The sequence below is a fragment of the Oncorhynchus keta genome, chromosome 2 (genome assembly GCF_023373465.1).
Source record: "Oncorhynchus keta strain PuntledgeMale-10-30-2019 chromosome 2, Oket_V2, whole genome shotgun sequence".
NCBI classification, from domain to species: Eukaryota; Metazoa; Chordata; class Actinopteri; order Salmoniformes; family Salmonidae; genus Oncorhynchus; species Oncorhynchus keta.
In genome coordinates, this window is record NC_068422.1 from 33,949,640 (window position 1) to 33,973,664 (window position 24,025).

At 41.2% G+C, this 24,025-nt stretch overlaps 1 protein-coding gene across 2 annotated transcripts in view; it reads right to left on the reverse strand.

The window, feature by feature from the left end:
- Positions 1-10,436: 10,436 nt before the first annotated feature.
- Positions 10,437-24,025, reverse strand: part of LOC118361675 (fibroblast growth factor-binding protein 2-like) — a 40,092-nt gene continuing 26,503 nt past the window's right edge. The window contains exons 1-2 of one of the 2 annotated variants that reach the window (XM_035741800.1): positions 12,551-12,618; positions 10,437-11,784 (exon numbers count right to left, since the gene is read on the reverse strand). In XM_035741800.1, the coding sequence (XP_035597693.1) occupies positions 11,046-11,678 (633 nt within the window). In that variant the 5' untranslated portion in view covers positions 11,679-11,784; positions 12,551-12,618 and the 3' untranslated portion in view covers positions 10,437-11,045. Of the gene's footprint in view, positions 11,785-12,550; positions 12,619-24,025 lie in introns of those variants that run through there. The other variant, XM_052475782.1, reaches the window with a different exon arrangement.

Genomic DNA, 24,025 nt, shown 5'->3' on the forward strand with positions numbered 1-24,025 from the left:
GAGAAGGGAGAGATAGACAAGTCATATTTGGGAAAGAGCTGGTGATGTGGTAAAAAAGGATGATAGTGGTGCCGACTATGTGATGTGTGATGATTTTAAGTCGCTGTACCAGGGTTTTCCAACCCTTTTCCTGGAGAGCTACCATCCTGTAGGTTTTTTAACCACCCTCAGTTGTAACTAACCTGATTGAGCTTATAAACCAGCTAATTATTATAATCAGGTGCGCTAGACTAGGGTTTGTGCAAAAACCTACAGGACAGTACCTCTCAAGGAGACGGGGGAGCCTTGTGCTATACAAATTCGAGAGACACAAGGGGACTTCAAATAACTGTAGCCTATTGTTCATGGGTTAATTGCATTTTCTCCCTGGTCCTTAAACGTATTTTCTCTGCGAAAGAAGCAGAGATGACAAAGAAAACTTGACCTATGTCAACTAGATTGAAGCATTCATTCTATCGATTTATGACATTATTCTGGTGAGCAAGAGTTGATTTCGTCTTCAAGGGAAACATATAATGACAGAAGAGATGCTGCATGTATTTAACTATACACAGATTGACTAACAAATAGCTTAGATTACATTTCAGAAATTATAAGCAGAAACCTATCTAAATCCGTCCAAAAAAAGAATTCAGCCGTCTTTTACTTTAGCTATAATCTACAGCACATTTTCTGTATTAGCAGGTTAGTGTTGGGTGCTGGCCTCAGATTTTCAATTTATCATATATAGTCAGGAGGTTGTGGATGGGTTAGTTAGTCTATAGTGCCACTGAAGCCACACAAACTGAAGCTAAGAAAGGTTTGGAGAACACATTTGTTTTGATATAAAATATGTTATCATATATTACAACATTGCTTTAGATAAAATATCAGTATGTTTGTTGTGTTTGTCTGACATTCCTGTAATTCATTCACTGCAAACATTAGTATGCACAGCAAAACATCAAAATACAACAAAGCCTTTGTTTGCTGTACACTGTTACAAGACTGTGCAGAACTTTGTCTATCATTACTGCCCTGCAGGTCTCCTTGATCATCTTTTTCAAGAAAACCTGCAATTCACATCATCACAAGACCACCACTTTTGAATTGGAGTGTGAATTTGGATTACTTTTTGAATTGACTGGAATTGAAATGGAAGTTATATGTTGGCAAACGGAATGCGCTACTCAATCCAACATTCTCTTTCGTTTCTGGATTTCTGGCTAAACCTTGAAGAGACCTTGAACAGATACAGTAAAGAGTCTTTCTTCAACCAATAATTTGTTTCAGTGTCATTGTCTACAAGTCATGGACATGCGCTCCATGACAAGAATACTATAGGAAATACTACAGTATTATCAGCACAAAAACACTGTAGTAAATATTACAGTAATGTCCGTAAAAACACTAGTGTCTGCAAAAACACTACAATTTTTTAACTATAGTATTACTACAGTATTTAATTTGCATATGGGTGTGACGAGTGGTGGGTGTGGCATGAAGCAATGAGTGGCGTATTTTTTTTTTATTTTAAATTTTTTAATTTTATCTTTATTTTACTAGGCAAGTCAGTTAAGAACAAATTCTTATTTTCAATGACGGCCCAGGAACAGTGGGTTAACTGCCTGTTCAGGGGCAGAACGACAGATTGTGTACCTTGTCAGCTTGGGGATTTGAACTTGCCTTTTGGTTACTAGTCCAATGCTCTAACCACTAGGCTACCCTGCCGCCCCAATTTAAAGGGCAGTGGCCATGCTGACAGCATTCCCCTCTCTGTTTTTCAACTGGTCATTCAGTACAACACCATTTCCGTTTAATTGAATGTTCCAGAATGTAAAAACGTTCTGAACGCAGCCCAGGTTTTCCATCTATTCTGGCCACGCCCCTCCCTTGCTCCTCACCCCACCTGTCTCCACTCTACTCATTAACACCCTTGACTATTTAAGAAGCAGTTTTTACCAACTTCAAACAGCTGCTATCTGAGCAGCTAACCGATCGCTGCAGCTGTACATAGTCCATCGGTAAATAGCCCACCCAATTTACCTACCTCATCCCCATACTGTTTTTATTTATTTACTTTTCTGCTCTTTTGCACACCAATAAAAGTCTCCAACTTCAGCGATTTTTGCAATTCGTTCCAGTCACAGGCAGCAGAGAACTGGAACGAAAGGTGGCAAAATGAGGTGTTGGCATTAGGGATGATCAGTGAAAATACACCTGCTGGAGCGCGTGCTACGGGTGGGTGTTGCCATCGTGACCAGTGAACTGAGATAAGGCGGAGCTTTACCTAGCATGGACTTGTAGATGACCTGGAGCCAGTGGGTCTGGCAACGAATATGTAGTGAGGGCCAGCCGACTAGAGCATACAGGTCGCAGTGGTGGGTGGTATAAGGTGCTTTAGTGACAAAACGGATGGCACTGTGATAAACTGCATCCAGTTTGCTGAGTAGAGTGTTGGAAGCAATTTTGTAGATGACATCGCCGAAGTCGAGGATCGGTAGGATAGTCAGTTTTACTAGGGTAAGTTTGGCGGCTTGAGTGAAGGAGGCTCCGTAGCGGATACAGGCAATGAGGCAGTAATCGCTGAGATCCTGGTTGAAGACAGCGGAGGTGTATTTGGAGGGCCAGTTGGTCAGGATGACGTCTATGAGGGTGCCCTTGTTTACAGATTTAGGGTTGTACCTGATGGGTTCCTTGATGATTTGTGTGAGATTGAGGGCATCTAGCTTAGATTGTAGGACTTCCGGGGTGTTAAGCATATCCCAGTTTAGGTCACCTAACAGAACAAACTCTGAAGCTAGATGGGGGGCGATCAATTCACAAATGGTGTCCAGGGCACAGCTGGGAGCTGAGGGGGGTCGGTAGCAGGAGGCAACAGTGAGAGACTTATTTCTGGAGAGGGTCATTTTTAAAATTAGTAGTTTGAACTGTTTGGGTATGGACCTGGAAAGTATGAAATTACTTTGCAGGCTATCTCTGCAGTAGACTGCAACTCCTCCCCCTTTGGCAGTTCTATCTTGACGGAAAATGTTATAGTTGGGTATGGAAATCTCAACATTTTTGGTGGCCTTCCTGAGCCAGGATTCAGACACGGCAAGGACACGGCAATTAAATAATTATTAAGACCCTTTGCTATGAGACTCCTCGAAATTGAGCTCAGGTGTGTCCTGTTTCCATTGATCATCCTTGAAATGTTTCTACAACTTGATTGGAGACCACCTGTGGTAAATTCAATTGATTTAACATGATTTGGAAAGGCCCACACCTGTCTATATAAGGTCCCACAATTGGCAGTGCATATCAGACCAAAACCAAAGCCATGAGGTCTGACTTGTTGAATCTTGTTATGTTCATACAAATATTTACTATTATGTTAAGTTTGCTGAAAATAAACACAGTTGACAGTTAGAGGACATGTATTTTTTTTCTGAGTTTATTTGTGGATTTAGTGGATATATGGAGGCTTAAATATCCTGACCGAGTGAGATGGAGGAGGCTCATTCAAGCTCGTTGTCTTCTCGCTGGCACCAAAAGTAAAAATATATATATTTTTTTAAAGTGTTGATAGGGGACAGAATACGCTCGGACCATTAAAAGAAATGGCTTATATATTACTCTTACAGTATTTCTACGTGGGCGAGGATATTGGATGGTAAATTGTTTTTAACGAGGACAGAATCATTTATAAAGGACATTAACATAGGTACAGCAGATCTCCTTATTGTATGGGACACTTTTAAATGTGCCTTTAGAGGCCATGCATTTCAGAACTCATCTATAAAACAAAAGCAATTTTGGTCAAAATAGACCATATTAACAAAAGAAATGGAAGGACTAATAGTACAGATAGCAATAAAAAGGGTACCATAAAGGCATAGAATAAGTTCCAAAAATAATTTAAATGCAGGAACTTATTCAAGAAAGAGCAAGTGTATATGTTATTTTTAAAAGTATGCAAACTGGATGGAACATGGGGAAAAATGCACCAAATTATTTTTTTGTCTTAGAAATGCTACCAACAATAATTGACTGAAACTTGTGACAAATGATGGAGTCCCCCATGATTCACCAAACAATATTTTGAAAGAGGATGAAAAGTACTTTAAGCTCATGTTTTCGTTTCAGTCTCCTCCATCTCCACTAACCAAAGATAACTGTGTGGATTTTTTTCTATGAATAATGTCAAATTAACAGCTGTACAGAAAGACTCATGTGAAGGCCAAATTACACAGGAGGAACATTTAAGTCCAGGAAAACTCCAGGGTTGGATGGCATACCAGTGGAGGTATACCAAACCTTTTTTGATGTACTTAGAGGACCGTTATTAGCATGTTTTAACCACTCCTACAAAAATGGTAGATTATCAGATACTCAACAAGAATGTCTGATTTCATTATTTCTGAAACAGTATCCAAGTGGTAAATATAAAGATCCGGTCGATTAAGAAAATTGGAGGCCCCTTACACTTCAGTGTTGTGATGCAAAAATTCAAGCAAAATGCATAGCGCATAGAATTTAAAAGGTATTGATGGATATTATTCATCCTAATCAGACAGGTTTTTTACATGGACGATACATTGGAGAAGACACATACTGGAAACAATAGAACAGTATGAAAAATCTGAGAAACCAGGCCTGGAATTCATAGCTGACTTTGAAAAGGCTTTTGATAAGGTACGACTGGAATTGATAAATGCCTGGAATATTTCAATTTTGTAAAATGGGTTAGTTATGTAAAGTAACCCCAGGTGTAAAAGAGTAAATAATGGCTACTTCTCAGAAAGTATTAGACTGTCAAGAGGAGAAAACAAGGTTGTACACTATTGGCATATCTATTTAATATGGTCATCGAAATGTTAGCTATTAAAATCAGATCCAGCAATAATATCAAGGGGTTAGAAATCAAGGTCTTAAAAACAAAAGTGTTGTTGTACGCTGATGATTCATGTTTTTTTTATCCACAATTTGGATCCCTCCACAGCGTCATAGAGGATCTAGATAATTTTTTAACCTCTCTGGATTACAACCAAATTATTATACATTTACTATATTACCTATTGGATCACAAAAAAAGACAACTTTTAAATTACCGTTTAGTTTACCAATAAAATGGTCAGATGGTGATGTGGACATACTCTGTATACAGTGCCTTGCGAAAGTATTCGGCCCCCTTGAACTTTGCGACCTTTTGCCACATTTCAGGCTTCAAACATAAAAGATATAAAACTGTATTTTTTTGTGAAGAATCAACAACAAGTGGGACACAATCATGAAGTGGAACGACATTTATTGGATATTTCAAACTTTTTTAACAAATCAAAAACTGAAAAATTGGGCGTGCAAAATTATTCAGCCCCCTTAAGTTAATACTTTGTAGCGCCACCTTTTGCTACGATTACAGCTGTAAGTCGCTTGGGGTATGTCTCTATCAGTTTTGCACATCGAGAGACTGACATTCTTTCCCATTCGTCCTTGCAAAACAGCTCGAGCTCAGTGAGGTTGGATGGAGAGCATTTGTGAACAGCAGTTTTCAGTTCTTTCTACAGATTCTCGATTGGATTCAGGTCTGGACTTTGACTTGGCCATTCTAACACCTGGATATGTTTATTTTTGAACCATTCCATTGTAGATTTTGCTTTATGTTTTGGATCATTGTCTTGTTGGAAGACAAATCTCCGTCCCAGTCTCAGGTCTTTTACAGACTCCATCAGGTTTTCTTCCAGAATGGTCCTGTATTTGGCTCCATCCATCTTCCCATCAATTTTAACCATCTTCCCTGTCCCTGCTGAAGAAAAGCAGGCCCAAACCATGATGGTGCCACCACCATGTTTGACAGTGGGGATGGTGTGTTCAGGGTGATGAGCTGTGTTGCTTTTACTCCAAACATAACGTTTTGCATTGTTGCCAAAAAGTTCCATTTTGGTTTCATCTGACCAGAGCACCTTCTTCCACATGTTTGGTGTGTCTCCCAGGTGGCTTGTAGCAAACTTTAAACAACACTTTTTATGGATATCTTTAAGAAATGGCTTTCTTCTTGCCACTCTTCCATAAAGGCCAGAATTGTGCAATATAAGACTGATTGTTGTCCTATGGACAGAGTGTCCCACCTCAGCTGTAGATCTCTGCAGTTCATCCAGAGTGATCATGGGCCTCTTGGCTGCATCTCTGATCAGTCTTCTCCTTGTATGAGCTGAAAGTTTAGAGGGACGGCCAGGTCTTGGTAGATTTGCAGTGGTCTGATACTCCTTCCATTTCAATATTATCGCTTGCACAGTACTCCTTGGGATGTGTAAAGCTTGGGAAATCTTTTTGTATCCAAATCCGGCTTTAAACTTCTTCACAACAGTATCTCGGACCTGCCTGGTGTGTTCCTTGTTCTTCATGATGCTCTCTGTGCTTTTAACGGACCTCTGAGACCATCACAGTGCAGGTGCATTTATACGGAGACTTGATTACACACAGGTGGATTGTATTTATCATCATTAGTCATTTAGGTCAACATTGGATCATTCAGAGATCCTCACTGAACTTCTGGAGAGAGTTTGCTGCACTGAAAGTAAAGGGGCTGAATAATTTTGCACGCCCAATTTTTCTGTTTTTGATTTGTTAAAAAAGTTTGAAATATCCAATAAATGTCATTCCACTTCATGATTGTGTCCCACTTGTTGTTGATTCTTCACAAAAAATACAGTTTTATATCTTTATGTTTGAAGCCTGAAATGTGGCAAAAGGTGGCAAAGTTCAAGGGGGCCGAATACTTTCGCAAGGCACTGTACATGTCCCGAAAAAAGAAATGATCTTACTAAAATACATTTTAATAGAAATAACAAGATATCTACTGTAAAATAGAATTCAAGATGGATGGGAGGGGTTGATGGTAGCTGAAGGATTACAAACGGGTCAAAAACAAACAAGATAACTGTTGTTAGCAGAAAATAATAAATATACAGGCTTCTTTCCTAACTCAGTTGCTGGAGAAGAAGGAAACCACTCAGGGATTTCACCATGAGGCAAATGGTGACTTTAAAACAGTTACAGTTTAAAGGCTGTGATTGGAGAAAACTGAGGATGGATCAACATTGTAGTTACTCCGCAATACTAACTTAATTGACAGAGTGAAAAGAAGGAAACCTGTATAGAAAAAAATATTTCAAAACATACATCCTGTTCGTAACAAGACACTAAAGTAATACTGCAAAAAATGTGGCAAAGCAATTAACTTTATGTCCTGAACCGTAGTGAACGAGGGGAGACAGAGAGCTGGTTTCAAGCGCAGGGCTCGGCTTATGTTTATTGCAAGGACCACAGGAGGAGGCAGGTAGCTGGGTCCATGGGCCGGCAGAAGGTCATACACAGCGGGTCCAAAAGAGCAACAGTACAGGCAGGGAAAAGGCTAGTAACATAGTCCGGGAGATCAGGCAATAAGTACATAGGCTAAAGTACAGGCAGGGAATAGGCAAAATGCGTTGCTAGTGAGGCTTCCAAAAACTATCATACAGGGGAGGAGTACATCACAGGAACCCCAGCGCCCCGAAAGATGTGTCACAAAACAAACAATACCTCACAGTGATGGGGTGCAAAGAACTGAACTAAATAGTGTGTGATAATGACGTACATGTGTGTGAACAGGTGATTAGAATTCAGGTGATTGGGAGCTGGAAAGTGAGCTGCGTTCAGGGGATCTACGTGTTTGAGGGTGTGAGTTGAAAGCAGACATTACAAATACAAAGCGTTATGTTTGGGGAAGATCGAATACAACACATTACTGAGTACCACTCTCCATATTTTCAAGCATAGTGGTGACTGCATCATGTTTTGACTATGCATGTAATCATTAAGGACTGGGGAGTCTTTCAGGGTAAAAAAAAGAAACGGAATGGAGCTAAGCAGAGGAAAAATTCTAGAGGAAAACCTGATTCAGTCTGCTTTCCACAAGACACTGGGAGATGAATTCACCTTTCAGCAAGACAATAACTTAAAGCACAAGGCCAAATCTACACTGGAGTTGCTTACCAAGAAGACAGTGTATGTTCCTGAGTGGCCGAGTTACAGTTTTGACTTACATCTGCTTTCAAATCTAAGATGAAATAACTAATTTGACATAGTTTGAAGAATTTTGAAAATAATAAATGGGCAAATGTTGCGCTATTCAGGTGTGAAAAGCACTTAGTGTCACACCCTGACCTTAGTATTCTTTGTTTTCTTTGTTATTTTGGTTAGGTCAGGGTGTGACATGGGTGATGTATGTGTTTTTGTCTTGTCTAGGGTTTGTTGTATGTTTATGGGGGTGTTTCCCCTATCTAGGTGTTTTTGTACGGCTACGGTTGCCTGGATTGTTTCTCAATTAGAGGCAGCTGTCTATCGTTGTTTCTGATTGGGAACCATATTTAGGCAGCCATATTCTGTGGGTATTTTGTGGGTGATTGTTCCTGTTCCAGTGTTCACGTTACGGGACTGTATCGTCTTCGGTCCTTTTTTTTGTCGGTTTGTTGTTTTGTTCAGTATTTAAGTATTCCTATTAAATATGGATAATCATCACGCTGCATTTTATTTGCATTTTATTATTGGTTGTGTGAAAAGTACATATGCTAATTCTGTTTTTGTTTGATATTAATAGTCCTGTTTTTTTGCATGTTCCCTATGAACTATGGAACTTAAGATATGCACCTACTGTTACGGAAAAATATAAACTATTGGAACCAAGACTTAAAAATAACTGATATTGGCACAAGGTGGAAAGATGGAATATTTTAATAGTCTGCACAATCTTCTGAATTGTTGCATTATTTGCTTGGTTTGTTAAGTAGTTTGTGCTTACTGGCTTGTAGCTACTGTGATATTTATGAAAGCAAAGGCAAGGATTTAATGTGAACTGAAAAGTAAAACTCTATCGCCACGCCGCTCCTCAGACTCCTTCATCTCGTAGTGGGAATAGGGCCCTAGTAGTGTATACAGGTTCTTCCTTAGTTATTCTGGGGGTGGCCACACTGCTAGGGCAGAGGCATGCAAGTAATCACTGCTCTATTTGATGTATGAGGGACAATGGAGCGACTGTAGAGAGAAGAAAGACAGAATCCTGGGTTGAGAGGGGCGTATTGGCATTACTCTCCTGTGTGTGTGTGTGGTGTGTGGATATGTGTTTGTCTGTCTGTCCTAATGATATATGTACTGAAGATGTAAATGAAGGACTTAGAGAGATTGGGGGCATGCATGGCTGTGCTATCGAAGGAATATCTTCATTACTTTTTACACATCATTATATATTAGATCTGAGGAACAAACCGCTATCTCTATAGTGTGAGTTGATTGAGTTGCTGATCCAAACAATAATGCACTTTGAAATGAACATGATAGCTACTGCTTTCAGAGGTGTATAATCAGTCTGTTACTGAGAACAGATTGATAGCTATAGTTATAGAGGAAGATTTAGTGACATAGAGACACAGAGGAAAAAGATGGTACAGGCGGGAGGAGTGCCTTTGTGAGACAATTCACACCATGACTGTAAGCCCATCCTCTTTCTATTCACTAACCCACCTTCCAGTCATCATCACATACATTTCACAGAGACCACACACGGACACACACACACACGCACGCACGCACGCACGCACGCACGCACGCACGCACACACACACACACACACACACACACACACACACACACACACACACACACACACACACACACACACACACACACACACACGCACATGCAGATGCAGATTGCAGTGAGACTTAAAGGCAAGACTGTGGCTCTGGTTGGTATAATCAGTCCAAGTTTGTATTAAAAATGTTTAGTTTGTGTTAACCTGAACAAAATTGGGCACTTGAACAGCTTAGGTGGACTGCAATGATAACCCACTATAGTGCCAGGAGGTACCTCCTGCCATCTGTTGGCAGTGCAACTCACAATCGTCTATTTGTTGTTTGTGGCCACTGGCTACCAGATCACACAAAAAAGCAACACTAGAAAAGACAGACAATATTTCAATTGATAACCACACAGTTGTCTCATGAAGAGAATCTCAATCAAACTATGGATGAGAAAGAGATAGTAGAGCCACAGATACTAAATAAGATGGTACTTTTAAAACTATATATACACATCCACTTATTACTGTAGTCACAAGACTGCTTTATTTCCCAGAGAGCATGCAATCAATTGTGCAAATTTGGAGAGTCAGTGTCACCTCAAACAGATCACAACAGGTTTCCACAATATTTTGTGAGTCTTGTTTGACATAAAGTATTTTCACATATCTCATCTTAATCTTGTGACATTTTCAATTAACACTTTCTGTATGTCTATTCTAAGTGTACACAAGTTCTCACAGACGTGACCCTATCACTACATCCAAAGACGTGAAAAAAATGTGATTATCAGGGTTGGCAATTTTTAAGAACTGCATTTCCTGTGTTATGTTGACATGATTTTGGTTAAGAAAAATAACATTGTCTCAAGAGATTTTTTATTTTCTGGCAACTAATATCAAGGGATAAACTATGGGGAAAATACATAGAAGGTTCTCAATATTATCCTATTCATGCTCATTACCATTAATTTGTTATCCTCAAGTGTATACACCACAGCACAAAGATCTTGTCAATACTATTGCAATTTTGTATCAAGTATTACAGTATTTCCCCAACTTGACAATATAAATAACTATATCCTCCATATAGTCCTTCTAATTAACTGCTTCTCAAAAATAACCATATCATCTGTGATCATTTATTAAACTAATAAAACAAATGTTCAATATTTATATAGTATGGTATGTTCATTCACAGGTATAATTGTGTATGCTGTGTTAAAGTTCAAAAATAGAAATCTGATACAAGTCTAGTGACTACAAATGAACAATAGCAAATATTAGTTCACAATAAAATACACAACCCAAAACATTCCTATGAAGCCTATATTTCGTCTCTATATCGCTTCAGACAAACCATTTTTGTTTACGTGGCAAAGAAGTAAGCCCAGATATAGAGGTGGAGTTTTTCAACCAACTGAGTTCATCAGATTTGTCCTTTGTTTAACCTTAGAAACACTTAAAGACTTTAACCTTCAAAAAAGCTTACAAAGAAAGAACAGACAGAATGCCATCCCTCGGCACAGTAATTCTCCACTGGCTCCATGTCGTTTATCTCTCCATCCCAATTCCTCTCCTCCAACAGAGTCCTATCCTCTTTCTTCTCCTCCTTCTCTACCATTTCAGGAGCCAGGGGCAATGGATCCTTCTCTCCTCCACTATTCCCCTTCTCTTTGAGTTTCATGTGGGAGTCCATGGGGGCCTTGCAGGTGGGGGTCTTCAGCACTTTCTCCCCTTTACACGCGTTGTTCCTCTTCTTCAGCTTGCCCACCAGTTGTTTCCAGTGCTTGACCTGTGCCTTCCTGTCACTGTAGGCTTGGCACAAGTCTGGCTGTCCAGTGTAGCGGCACCAGTAGGTCTGCGCCCCGGAGTTACAGCTGACCAGCAGATTCACCACGCCCTCCCCAGACGTATCCCAAGTACAGTTATGGCCAACCTTTGTGCTGAACCCTCCTGAGCTTGTTACAGAGTTCTTGGGCATCTTGCCTGCCAATGGTGGTGGGAGCTGCAACGTCTTGTCGTCGGAGATCTGGTATTTGGCCTCGGTGTTGGGTAGGACACGAAGGCACAGGAGGAAGAACAGGGGCCACAGGAACCTCATGTTTGGTGGTGATTAGTGCTACTTGAAGGGTTCTTTATTCAAGTGCAGCCAAGCATCAGTAAGACGCCGAAGGGAGTCAAAACGGGATGCTCCGAGATCAAAAGACCTACAGGGAGTGAAAATGGAGAGGGAAAACAAAGTGAAACATAAATGAATTAACTACACCCCATTTCCCTTCTTTTCATAAAAACACATGAGAAGTTTTACAACATTTTATATTCCCTACTTAGAAAAATAACATAATTCATAAGATGTTGTGTATCAATTGTACAGCACATTAGAATGTGTATGATGTTGGTTTTCAGTACACCTATTTCTAAATTAATCGTAATAAAAAAAGATATACTTTGTCACATCACATTAAATCAATATGAGAGGAATGCTTCAGCTCTAAGCTTAAACACTGTAACATAGATCTCATGCCAAGTGAATCCTCTACGGAGCGAAATCAAGAAAAGGGAGAGATGGAAAGGCTGCCACGGCAGCTATTTTAAGGGGGCAGCCAAAACTGCAGCACTACCTGGTACATGGGACTAATCTGTATAAAAATCACCTCAACAAACATTTTGGAGTATGAATACACTCATGCTTTTTACACGGGAGTAATCTGAACATCCTCGGAGTATGTCCTGCCATGTGAAGGAAATCATTTTGGATTGTTCCAAAATAGTGGTACATAACAAAGACATACACCAAAACAAACAGCCCCAAGCCGGCGCAGAATTTCCTGACTTCACTTAGCAATAACAGGGAAAATATACCCATACTTTGCAAACATACAGTACACCTGGTTGCAAAAACAAAATGTACCAATGAAATGATATTCAGTTCCAATATTTGGTATTCGGTATCTATGTAAATGTTGCACTTACCATGTTGGAACCGTAGTGTCTGCTACTATTTGCAAATGCGGGGGCCCAGGACACTTGCATAAAAGGGGCTTATAGAAGAATAAAGGAGAAAGGGGAGGGGTGGAGAGGGGAGGGGTACGGGCTTAAATGGGTCTACCCAGACCTCCCTTAAGCAGTGCCCTTCGTAACAATACTCCTCGCGACCCACAGCCTAAAGACTGTGTGTGGGGGAGGTGAGGTGGTAGGTGGGGTTTGGGTCATGAAGTGTTGACTCACACACCCCTGTACCCAACACACCCCCCTTCACAGCTAAGAAGAAAATGTTCTCTAGAAATGTGATTCTATTTGCTTTTTTCTGTCCTTTCTTTAAGCTTCACTCTGCTGGTGATACTAAGAGAGTCCTTGACGAGGCGGGAGGTTTGAGAAGACCAATCTCCGTTAAATTGTTTGCAATCAATGTGCTGCTAGCTGACTGCATTTAAGATACCATTGACTGTGATTAGACACTGATTGAGGTGCGTAGTGCTGCCCCTGTCCTCACCCCTCAGACCGTAGTGACAGGGGGAATCTAATTGTGAAGCAGAGGAGAAGCACCTTGCTTTGCAGAAAAGTTAGCATAGTGTATGTAAATACAATGAAGATTGCCCTCAGCACAAGCTTCCATGGCAACACCTGGTTATTAGGGCTTAATTTATTTGCATAATGAGGACCACAGACATATTGACTGATGGCCTGGCATTGCTATCATGTCACTCTGTATGGTGTCTGTATGTAGCCTCACTACTTTTATAGCCTCGCAACTGTATATAGCCTCGCTAATGTTATTTTTCACTGTATTTTTACTGTTGTTTTTATATCTTTACTTACCTATTATTCACCTAATATTTTTTTTTGCACTATTGGTTAGAGCCTGTAAGTAAGCATTTCACTGTAAGGTCTACCTACACCTGTTGTATTCGGTGCACGTGACAAATAAACTTTGATTTGATTTGAATCTAGACAAAAGTGCGCTGTTATGGTGCCAATGTCAATCTATTTTAAGATCATAGTGTGTGTGTGTGTGTGTGTGTGTGTGTGTGTGTGTGTGTGTGTGTGTGTGTGTGTGTGTGTGTGTGTGTGTGTGTGTGTGTGTGTGTGTGTGTGTGTGTGTGTGTGTAGGTGGGGTTAGCAAATGAGAGCAACCAGTCTTCTGGCCATATACAATGTTATGAGCATGGGGTTCATCTGGTCTATCAAATACTGTCCACCTGAGTGCTCTGCAGAACAATACATGGGTGAAGGAAAACAGTTTGTTTCTAACTAAGGTCAGAGAACACTGACAGAGGAGTGCATGTTGTGGACTTAAAACTTCTAACTACTCCTCCTTTATTATATTTTTTGGTGGGTTTGTATAGAACTATTAAAAATACACCGGAACGAGGACATAGATTACTACACAATTGTCTTTGTTTTTTTCTGACCCAGCAAAATTCACATTCAGCAATGAAAAAGAGCTTCTCACCTTACTGTGAGCATACAGCCCTGGGGACATTTTTTAATCTCAGGCCCAAAAACTTGGAGAAAAATAAGATTAGAGAAACTTTGGCTTGAACTCGGAACTGGAGTCATCATAAAGATCTCATCATGGAAACTGCAGAAGATACTGTATGTCCCTCAAGTAATGTATTTTCAATTCAGTATGGTGAATTGTCTGTTTACTGTGCCATAAATTCTGATTGATACAAAAATCTAAATCTTTTCATTGTGATGGTTCATTCTGTTTTGCTATTGTGTAACTTTAAGAACTGGACCCACTTGATTCTAAGTAAGTACCAATATATCCCAGTTTGTCTTTCTCACTAGCAAGACAAACACTGTAAGATCATGCAGTACACTCAAACTGTAGGTTAACAATACTCACCCTGGATCGGATTTTTATACCATTACTCCAGATTCTAAAGGTTATTATCAGCGGCAACCCGTCAATATAAAGAAAATATTGTGCCCGTTTTGTACCCAAATCATTGAGTTAATAAAGCTGCATTCAAACATGGTCTGTTTTTTGCTTTCTTGAGCAGGCAGCTCCAAAATGCAGGTGTTTCAGCCTAGCTCAGTGCTTTCTGTGGTGGTGGGGCAGCCAGCAGAAAATAAAGAGCGTAGGGGTTGCTAATGTTCTCTAGTTTGGCCGTGATTGGCTCAGTGTTCTATTACTCATGGGGACACTACATCACCTCAAAATCTATAGGGTGAGATAGAAAATGCATTCCCCTTGGGTGCTGCCATAGATTTACATTAGAAGTGCTCATTCAAGAAGGCTGAAGTCATTGGCCACTTATAAAATTATGTAAAATCACGTTATATCTACCACAGCTTTAATTGGACTGATCATGTCAACATACTTTCAAAATCTTAGCTACCAAGCTAGACAATGAGTCATCATCATGAATCAAGTCAAATATCTACTTGCAAATCCTTTTTAATCCTTGTCATATGAAGATAAAATGTATCAGCGCTCATCAGTCATTGGACATAAAAATTACACAAGTTGTAAATCGCAAATTCAACAATGAGCGGTTTGGAAGGAATCAGTGGCTAACTGCAAGCATTGCAAACCAATCAATAGCCTGCTATTCAGTGGAGAGGGTGTGTGGTCCAAGTCTAGGTTTAAGGGTTTATTTTGGAAAGCTTAAAATGTTAAACATTCACATGCAACACCATGGGCCAGAAAAGGTTGAATACATTGACCATGCTGTCAATCCAGCATGACTTCTGCCTCATTCAAAACAACTGGAAACTCGGAACTGGGAAATATCAGACTTCAGTGAGTTCAAGAGAACTGGGAACTCCAGTCATCCAACTTGCAATTCCAAGATGGGAACTCTGGCCTCTTTCTAGAGCTCCCAGTTGTCTTGAAAGCAACATAAATTCAGAGAATGCCAAACATTGATGACAAACTTTGTTGACAAACTTTGGCACAAGAAGGACTACCTTCCTGTTGAAGTGAGCACAGCACAACAATGTGAGTCAAGCAATGTGTACACTGCATTCAGAAAGTATTCAAACCCCTAGACGTTTTCCACATGTTGTTATGTTACAGCCATATTCTAAAATGGATTAAATAGTTTTTCCCCTCATCAATATACACACAATACCCCATAATGACAAAGCAAAAGCAGGTTACAGACTCAAGTCTTCCTGGGTATGACACTACAAGCTTGGCACACCTGTATTTTGGGAGTTTCCCCTATTCTTCACTGCAAATCCTCTCAAGCTCTGTCAGGATGGATGGGGAGAGTCGCTGCACAGCTATTTTCAGGTCTCTCCAGAGATGTTCGATGAGGTTCAAATCTAAGATCTAGCTGGGCCACTCAAGTACATTCAGAGACTTGTCCCCAAGCCACTCATGCATTGTCTTGGCTGTGTGCTTTGGGTCGTTGTCCTGTCGGAAGATTAACCTTCGCCCCAGTCTGAGGTCCTGAGCGCTCTGGAGCAGGTTTTCGTCAAGGATCTCTCTCTACTTTGCTCCGTACATCTTTCCCTGAATCCTGACTAGTATCTCAGTCCCTGCCTCTGAAAAACATCCCCACAGCATGATTCTGCCAGCAGCATGCTTCACTGTAGGGATGCTGCCATTTTCAAGTTTTGCCATAGATTTTCATGATTTTCATAGATTTTCAAAACTATAACTAGGCCACTAAGGAACATTCAATGTAATCTTGGTAAGCAACTCCAGTGCATATTTGGCCTTGAGTTTTAGGTTATTGTCCTGCTGGAAGGTGAATTTGTCTCCGTGTCTGTAGGAAAGAAGACTGACCCAGGTTTCCTTTAAGGATTTTGCTTGTGCTCAGCTCCATTCTTTTTTTTTATCCCCCAAAAATAACTCCCTTGTCTTTGCTCATAACGAGCATATTAATAACATGATGCAGACAGCATTGTGCTTGAAAATATGAAGAGTGGTGTTCAGTAATGTGCTGGATTTGCCCAAAACGTAATGCATTGTATTCAGGGAAAAATGTGAATTTCTTTGCCCCATTTTTTTTACTTTAGTGCCTTATAGCGAACAGGATGCATGTCTTGGAATATTTGTATTTTGTACAGACTTCTTTCTTTTCAATCTGTCATTTGGGTTAGTATTGTGGAGTAACTACAATGTTGTTGATCAATCCTCAGTTTTCTCCAATCACAACCATTAAACTCTGTAACCGTTTTAAAGTCAACATTAGCCTCATGGAGAAATCCCTCAGTGGTTTCCTTCCTGTCTGGCAACAGAGTTACCTGTTGCCAGTATCTTTGTAGTGACTGGGTGTATTGATACACTATCCAAAGCATAATTAATAACTTCACCATGCTTAAATAAATATTCAGTGTTTTCTTTTTAAAAAATGTACCCATCTATCAATAGATGCCCTTCTTTGTGAGGCAATGGAAAACCTCCCTGGTCTTTGTGGTTGAATCTGGGGTAGAAATTCACTACTCAACTGAGGGAGTTTACAGCCAATTGTATGTGTGGGGTCCACTTTTACATTGTGGGGTAATGTATGTAGATCAGTGTCACACAACCTCAATTTAATTCATTAGTAACACAATAAAATGTGGAAAAAGTCCTCTCAAGAGAATTAACAATGCAGTTACTAATGAAAACTAATGAAAAATTACTTTTTGAAATCTGACACAGTGGTTGCATTAAGGATAAGTTTATCTTTAAATGTATGTTAAACACTTGTATCTTTCATCAATGTTTATGATGAGTATTTCTGTAATTTGATGTGGCTCTATGCACTTTCACCGGATGTTTGTTTGAGACCATGCATTTCTGAACATAACGCACCAATTTAAAATGATGTTTTTGGACATAAAGATTAACTTTATCGAGCAAAATACGCATTTATTGTGTAACATGAAGTCCTTTGAGTGCCATCTGATGAAGATCATCAAAGGTTAGTGACTAATTTAATTGCTATGATGCACAGGGGTGGCAGCATCATGTTGTGGGGGTGCTTTGCTGCAGGAGGGACTGGTGCACTTCACAAAATAGATGGCATCATGAGGCAGGAAAATTATGAAAATGATGTGGATATATTGAAGCAACATCTCAAGACATCAGTCAGAAAGTTAAAGCTTGGTCGCAAATTGGTCATCCAAATGGACAATGACCCCAAGCATACTTCCAAAGTTGTGGCAAAATGGCTTAAGGATAACAACGCCAATGTATTGGAGTGGCCATCACAAAGCCCTGACCTCAATCCTCCAGAACATTTGGGGGCAGAATTGAAAAAGCGTGTGCGAGCAAGGAGGCCTACAAACCTGACTCAGTTACACCAGCTCTGTCAGGAGGAATGGGCCAAAATTCACCCAACTTACTGTGGGAAGCTTGTGAAAGGCTACCTGAAACATTTGACCCAAGTTAAACAATTTAAAGGCAATGCTAACAAATACTAATTGATTGTATGTAAACTTATGACCCACTGGGAATGTGATGGAAGAAATAAAAGCTGAAATAAATCACTCTACTATAATTCTGACATTTCACATTCTTAAAATAAAGTGGTGATCCTAACTGACCTAAAACATGGGATTGTTACTAGGATTAAATGTCAGGAATTGTGAAAAACTGACTTTAACTGTATTTGGTTAAGGTATATGTAAACTTCTGACTTCAACTGTATATCTGTACCTGGGGCAAAGACTTTGTGTTTTCCTGGAGAAAAAGATCAGGATATCACCAGGTTGCTTCCCGAGGCTGTGAGTCAGTCACCGGGGGCTGATACTGTCATGGTTCATGTGTGGTCAAAGGACATTATGAAGGGCAGCTCAGAAGAGCTGAAGATGGATTTAAAATAACTAATTGGGTCATTACTCGACAACAACAAACGCCCTATAATATCTGGTTCTCTGCCCTCCCTACATCATGGCATTGAACAGTTCAGCAGACGTTTAGCCCTCAAGAAACTGGTTACGAGACTTTTTTAAATGTATTTTTATTTCACCTTTATTTAACCAGCTAGGCTAGTTGAGAACAAGTTTTCCTTTACAACTGCGACCTGGCCAAGATAAAGCATAGCAGTGTGAACAGATAACAACACAGAGTTACACATGGAGTAAACAATAAACAAGTCAATAACACATAAAAAGAAAGAGTCTATATACATTGTGTGCAAAATGCATGAGGAGGTAGCGAATCATTACAATTTAGCAGATTAACACTGGAGTGATAAATGATCAGATGGTCATGTGCGGGTAGAGATACTGGTGTGCAAAAGAGCAGAAAAGTAAATAAATAAAAACAGTATGGGGATGAGGTAGGTGAATTGGGTGGGCTATTTACCGATGGACTATGTACAGCTGCAGCGATCGGTTAGCTGCTCAGATAGCAGATGTTTAAAGTTGGTGAGGGAGATAAAAGTCTCCAACTTCAGCGATTTTTGCAATTCGTTCCAGTCATAGGCAGCAGAGAACTGGAAGGAAAGGCGGCCAAATGAGGTGTTGGCTTTAGGGATGATCAGTGAGATACACCTGCTGGAGTGCGTGCTACGGGTGGGTGTTGCCATCGTGACCAGTGAACTGAGATAAGGCGGAGCTTTACCTAGCATGGACTTGTAGATGACCTGGAGCCAGTGGGTCTGGCGATGAATATGTAGCGAGGGCCAGCCAACTAGAGCATACAGGTCGTAGTGGTGGGTGGTATAAGGTGCTTTAGTAACAAAACGGATGGCACTGTGATAAACTACATCCAGTTTGCTGAGTAGAGTATTGGAAGCTATTTTGTAGATGACATTGCCGAAGTCGAGGATCGGTAGGATAGTCAGTTTTACTAGGGTAAGTTTGGCGGCGTAGGTGAAGGATGCTTTGTTGCGGAATAGAAAGCCGACTCTAGATTTGATTTTAGATTGGAGATGTTTGATATGGGTCTGGAAGGAGAGTTTACAGTCTAGTCAGACACCTAGGTACTTATAGATGTCCACGTATTCTAGGTCGGAACCATCCAGGGTGGTGATGCTAGTCGGGCATGCGGGTGCAGGCAGCGAACGGTTGAAAAGATTGCATTTGGTTTTACTAGAGTTTAAGAGCAGTTGGAGGCCACGGAAGTAGTGTTGTATGGCATTGAAGCTCGTTTGGAAGTTAGATAGCACAGTGTCCAAGGAAGGGCCAGAAGTATACAGAATGGTGTTGTCTACGTAGAGGTGGATCAGGGAGTCGCCCGCAGCAAGAGCAACATCATTGATATATACAGAGAAAAGAGTTGGCCCAAGAATTGAACCCTGTGGCACCCCCATAGAGACTGCCAGAGGACCAGACAACATGCCCTCTGATTTGACACACTGAACTCTGTCTGCAAAGTAGTTGGTGAACCAGGCAAGGCAATCATTAGAAAAACCGAGGCTATTGAGTCTGCCGATAAGAATATGATGATTGACAGAGTCGAAAGCTTTGGCCAGGTCGATGAAGATGGCTGCACAGTATTGTCTCTTATCGATGGCAGTTATGCTATCGTTTAGGACCTTGAGCATGGCTGAGGTGCACTCATGACCAGCTCGGAAACCAGATTGCATAGCGAAGAAAGTATGGTGGGATTCGAGATGGTCAGTGATCTGCTCGTAAACTTGGCTTTTGAAAACCTTAGAAAGGCAGGGTAGGATAGATATACTTTCAACAATTTTCCGCTGATAATTTTAGAAAGAGAGGGTCCAGATTGTCTAGCACAGCTGATTTGTAGGGGTCCAGATTTTGCAGCTCTTTCGGAACATCAGCTATCTGGATTTGGGTGAAGGAGAAATGGGAGAGGCTTGGGCAAATTGCTGTAGGGGGTGCAGAGCTGTTGAACGGGGCAGGGGTAGCCAGGTGGAAAGCATGGCTAGCCATAGAAAAATGCTTATTGAAATTCTCAATTATCGCAGATTTATCTGTGGTGACAGTGTTTCCTAGCCTCAGTGCAGTGAGCCTCAGTGCAGTGGGCAGCTGGAAGGAGGTGCTCTTATTATCCATGGACTTTACAGTGTCCCAGAACTTTTTGGAGTTTGTGCTACAGGATGCAAATTTCTATTTTAAAAAGCTAGCCTTTGCTTACTTAACTGCCTGTGTATATTGGTTCCTAACTTCCCTGAGAAGTTGCGTATCGCTGGGGCTATTCGATGCTAGTGCAGTACGCCACAGGATGTTTTGTGCCGGTCAAGGGCAGTCAGGTTTGGAGTGAACCAAGGACTATATCTGTTCCTGGTTCTAAATTTGTTTAATTGGGCATGCTTATTTAAGATGGTGAAGAAAGCACTTTTAAAGAATAACCAGGCATCCTCTACTGACGGAATAAGGTCAATATCCTTCCATGATACCCGTGCCAGGTCGATTAGAAAGGCCTGCTCACTGAAGTGTTTTAGGGAGCAGTTGTTACGGATGCAGGCAAAGTGATCGCTGAGATCCTTGTTGAAGACAGCAGAGGTGTATTTGGAGGACAGGTTTGTTAGGATGATATCTATCAGGGTGCCCGTGTTTACGGATTTGGGGTTGTACCTGGTGGGTTCATTAATAATTTGTGTGAGATTGAGGGCATCAAGCTTAGGTTGTAGGACGGCCGGGGTGTTAAGCATGTCCCAGTTTAGGTCACCTAACAGCACAAGCTCTGAAGATAGATGGGGGAAAATCAATTCACACATGGTGTCCAGGGCACAGCTGTGGGCAGAAGGTGGTCTACAGCAAGCGGCAATGGTGGGAGACTTGTTTCTGGAAAGGTGGATTTTTAAAAATAGTAGCTCAAATTGTTTGGGCACAGACCAGGATAGTAAGACAGAACTCTGAAATCAGAGTAGATAGCCAGAGCGAATTTACAAAAGCACCCGAATATCCATTGAGAACGCACAACGACCATACCATTTAGCTAAGCTAAGAATGACGAGAATAATCAAGTCAATAGACATTGAGTAGTTAGTTAGATAGCCTATAGTTAATATACTGGCAAGTTTGATGTATAAGTAGCCAACTAACATTATGGTAATGATATGCTATGTGGTTCGTAATTGTCAGACAACATTGTCAGCCAACGTGTAAGGTAACTTATTTCAAAAGTCATTACTTTATTATATAGCTCAACATTATCTTAATATTTGTCATAATTAGTTAAAACAATGCATTTGTATCCGCTCTCGTTGTACTTCGGCTGCATATTTTCTGCCATTTTCTTCAAATCTGAAAACGATGAGAAGCCGCGCTATTTCCTGAATAATTAATCATGGGCCCAAAAGAACAGAAATAGCATCCTCTGTGTGCATACTTCATATTTTGGCGAATTTAGTACGACATCTGGGAACTTTTGACATACTAACTTTATCCATACTATGACCAATACTATGTACTATATACTATCTACTCAATTCACGTCACACATTATACTGTGGGTGTGGTTAGTATGAGTATTTGAACACAGCTCTAGGTTCTTGAAATGGGTCACATTTAGCAGCAAATCCGCTGATAGAAACACTTTTTATTTATTTTTTATTTCACCTTTATTTAACCAGGTAGGCTAGTTGAGAACAAGTTCTCATTTGCAACTGCGACCTGGCCAAGATAAAGCATAGCAGTGTGAACAGACAACACAGAGTTACACATGGAGTAAACAATTAGCAAGTCAATAACACAGTAGAAAAAATGGGCAGTCTATATACAATGTGTGCAAAAGGCATGAGGAGGTAGGCGAATAATACAATTTTGCAGATTAACACTGGAGTGATAAATGATCAGATGGGCATGTACAGGTAGAGATATTGGTGTGCAAAAGAGCAGAAAAGTAGATAAATAAAAACAGTATAAAAACAGTATGGGAATGAGGTAGGTGAAAAGGGTGAGCTATTTACCTATAGACTATGTACAGCTGCAGCGATCGGTTAGCTGCTCGGATAGCTGATGTTTGAAGTTGGAGAGGGAGATAAAAGTCTCCAACTTCAGCGATTTTTGCAATTCGTTCCAGTCACAGGCAGCAGAGTACTGGAACGAAAGGCGGCCAAATGAGGTGTTGGCTTTAGGGATGATCAGTGAGATACACCTGCTGGAGCGCGTGCTACGGATGGGTGTTGCCATCGTGACCAGTGAACTGAGATAAGGCGGAGCTTTACCTAGCATGGACTTGTAGATGACCTGGAGCCAGTGGGTCTGGCGACGAATATGTAGTGAGGGCCAGCCGACTAGAGCATACAAGTCGCAGTGGTGGGTGGTATAAGGTGCTTTAGTGACAAAACGGATGGCACTGTGGTAGACTGCATCCAGTTTGCTGAGTAGAGTGTTGGAAGCCATTTTGTAGATGACATCGCCGAAGTCGAGGATCGGTAGGATAGTCAGTTTTACTAGGGTAAGCTTGGCAGCGTGAGTGAAGGAGGCTTTGTTGCGGAATAGAAAGCCGACTCTGGATTTGATTTTTGATTGGAGATGTTTGATGTGAGTCTGGAAGGAGAGTTTGCAGTCTAGCCAGACACCTAGGTACTTATAGATGTCCACATATTCAAGGTTGGAACCATCCAGGGTGGTGATGCTAGTCGGGCATGCGGGTGCAGGCAGCGATCGGTTGAAAAGCATGCATTTGGTTTTACTCGCGTTTAAGAGCAGTTGGAGGCCACGGAAGGAGTGCTGTATGGCATTGAAGCTCGTTTGGAGGTTGGATAGCACAGTGTCCAATGACGGGCCGAAAGTATATAGAATGGTGTCGTCTGCGTAGAGGTGGATCAGGGAATCGCCCGCAGCAAGAGCAACATCATTGATATATACAGAGAAAAGAGTCGGCCCGAGAATTGAACCCTGTGGCACCCCCATAGAGACTGCCAGAGGACCGGACAGCATGCCCTCTGATTTGACACACTGAACTCTGTCTGCAAAGTAATTGGTGAACCAGGCAAGGCAGTCATCCGAAAAACCGAGGCTGTTGAGTCTGCCGATAAGAATTTGGTGATTGACAGAGTCGAAAGCCTTGGCGAGGTCGATGAAGACGGCTGCACAGTACTGTCATATATCGATGGCGGTTATGATATCATTTAGTACCTTGAGTGTGGCTGAGGTGCACCCGTGACCGGCTCGGAAACCAGATTGCACAGCGGAGAAGGTACGGTGGGATTCGAGATGGTCAGTGACCTGTTTGTTGACTTGGCTTTCGAAGACCTTAGATAGGCAGGGCAGGATGGATATAGGTCTATAGCAGTTTGGGTCCAGGGTGTCTCCCCTTTGAAGAGGGGGATGACTGCGGCAGCTTTCAATCCTTGGGGATCTCAGACGATATGAAAGAGAGGTTGAACAGGCTGGTAATAGGGGTTGCGACAATGGCGGCAGATAGTTTCAGAAATAGCGGGTCCAGATTGTCAAGCCCAGCTGATTTGTACGGGTCCAGGTTTTGCAGCTCTTTCAGAACATCTGCTATCTGGATCTGGGTAAAGGAGAACCTGGAGAGGCTTGGGTGAGGAACTACGGGGGGGGCGGAGCTGTTGGCCGAGGTTGGAGTAGCCAGGCGGAAGGCATGGCCAGCCGTTGAGAAGTGCTTATTGAAGT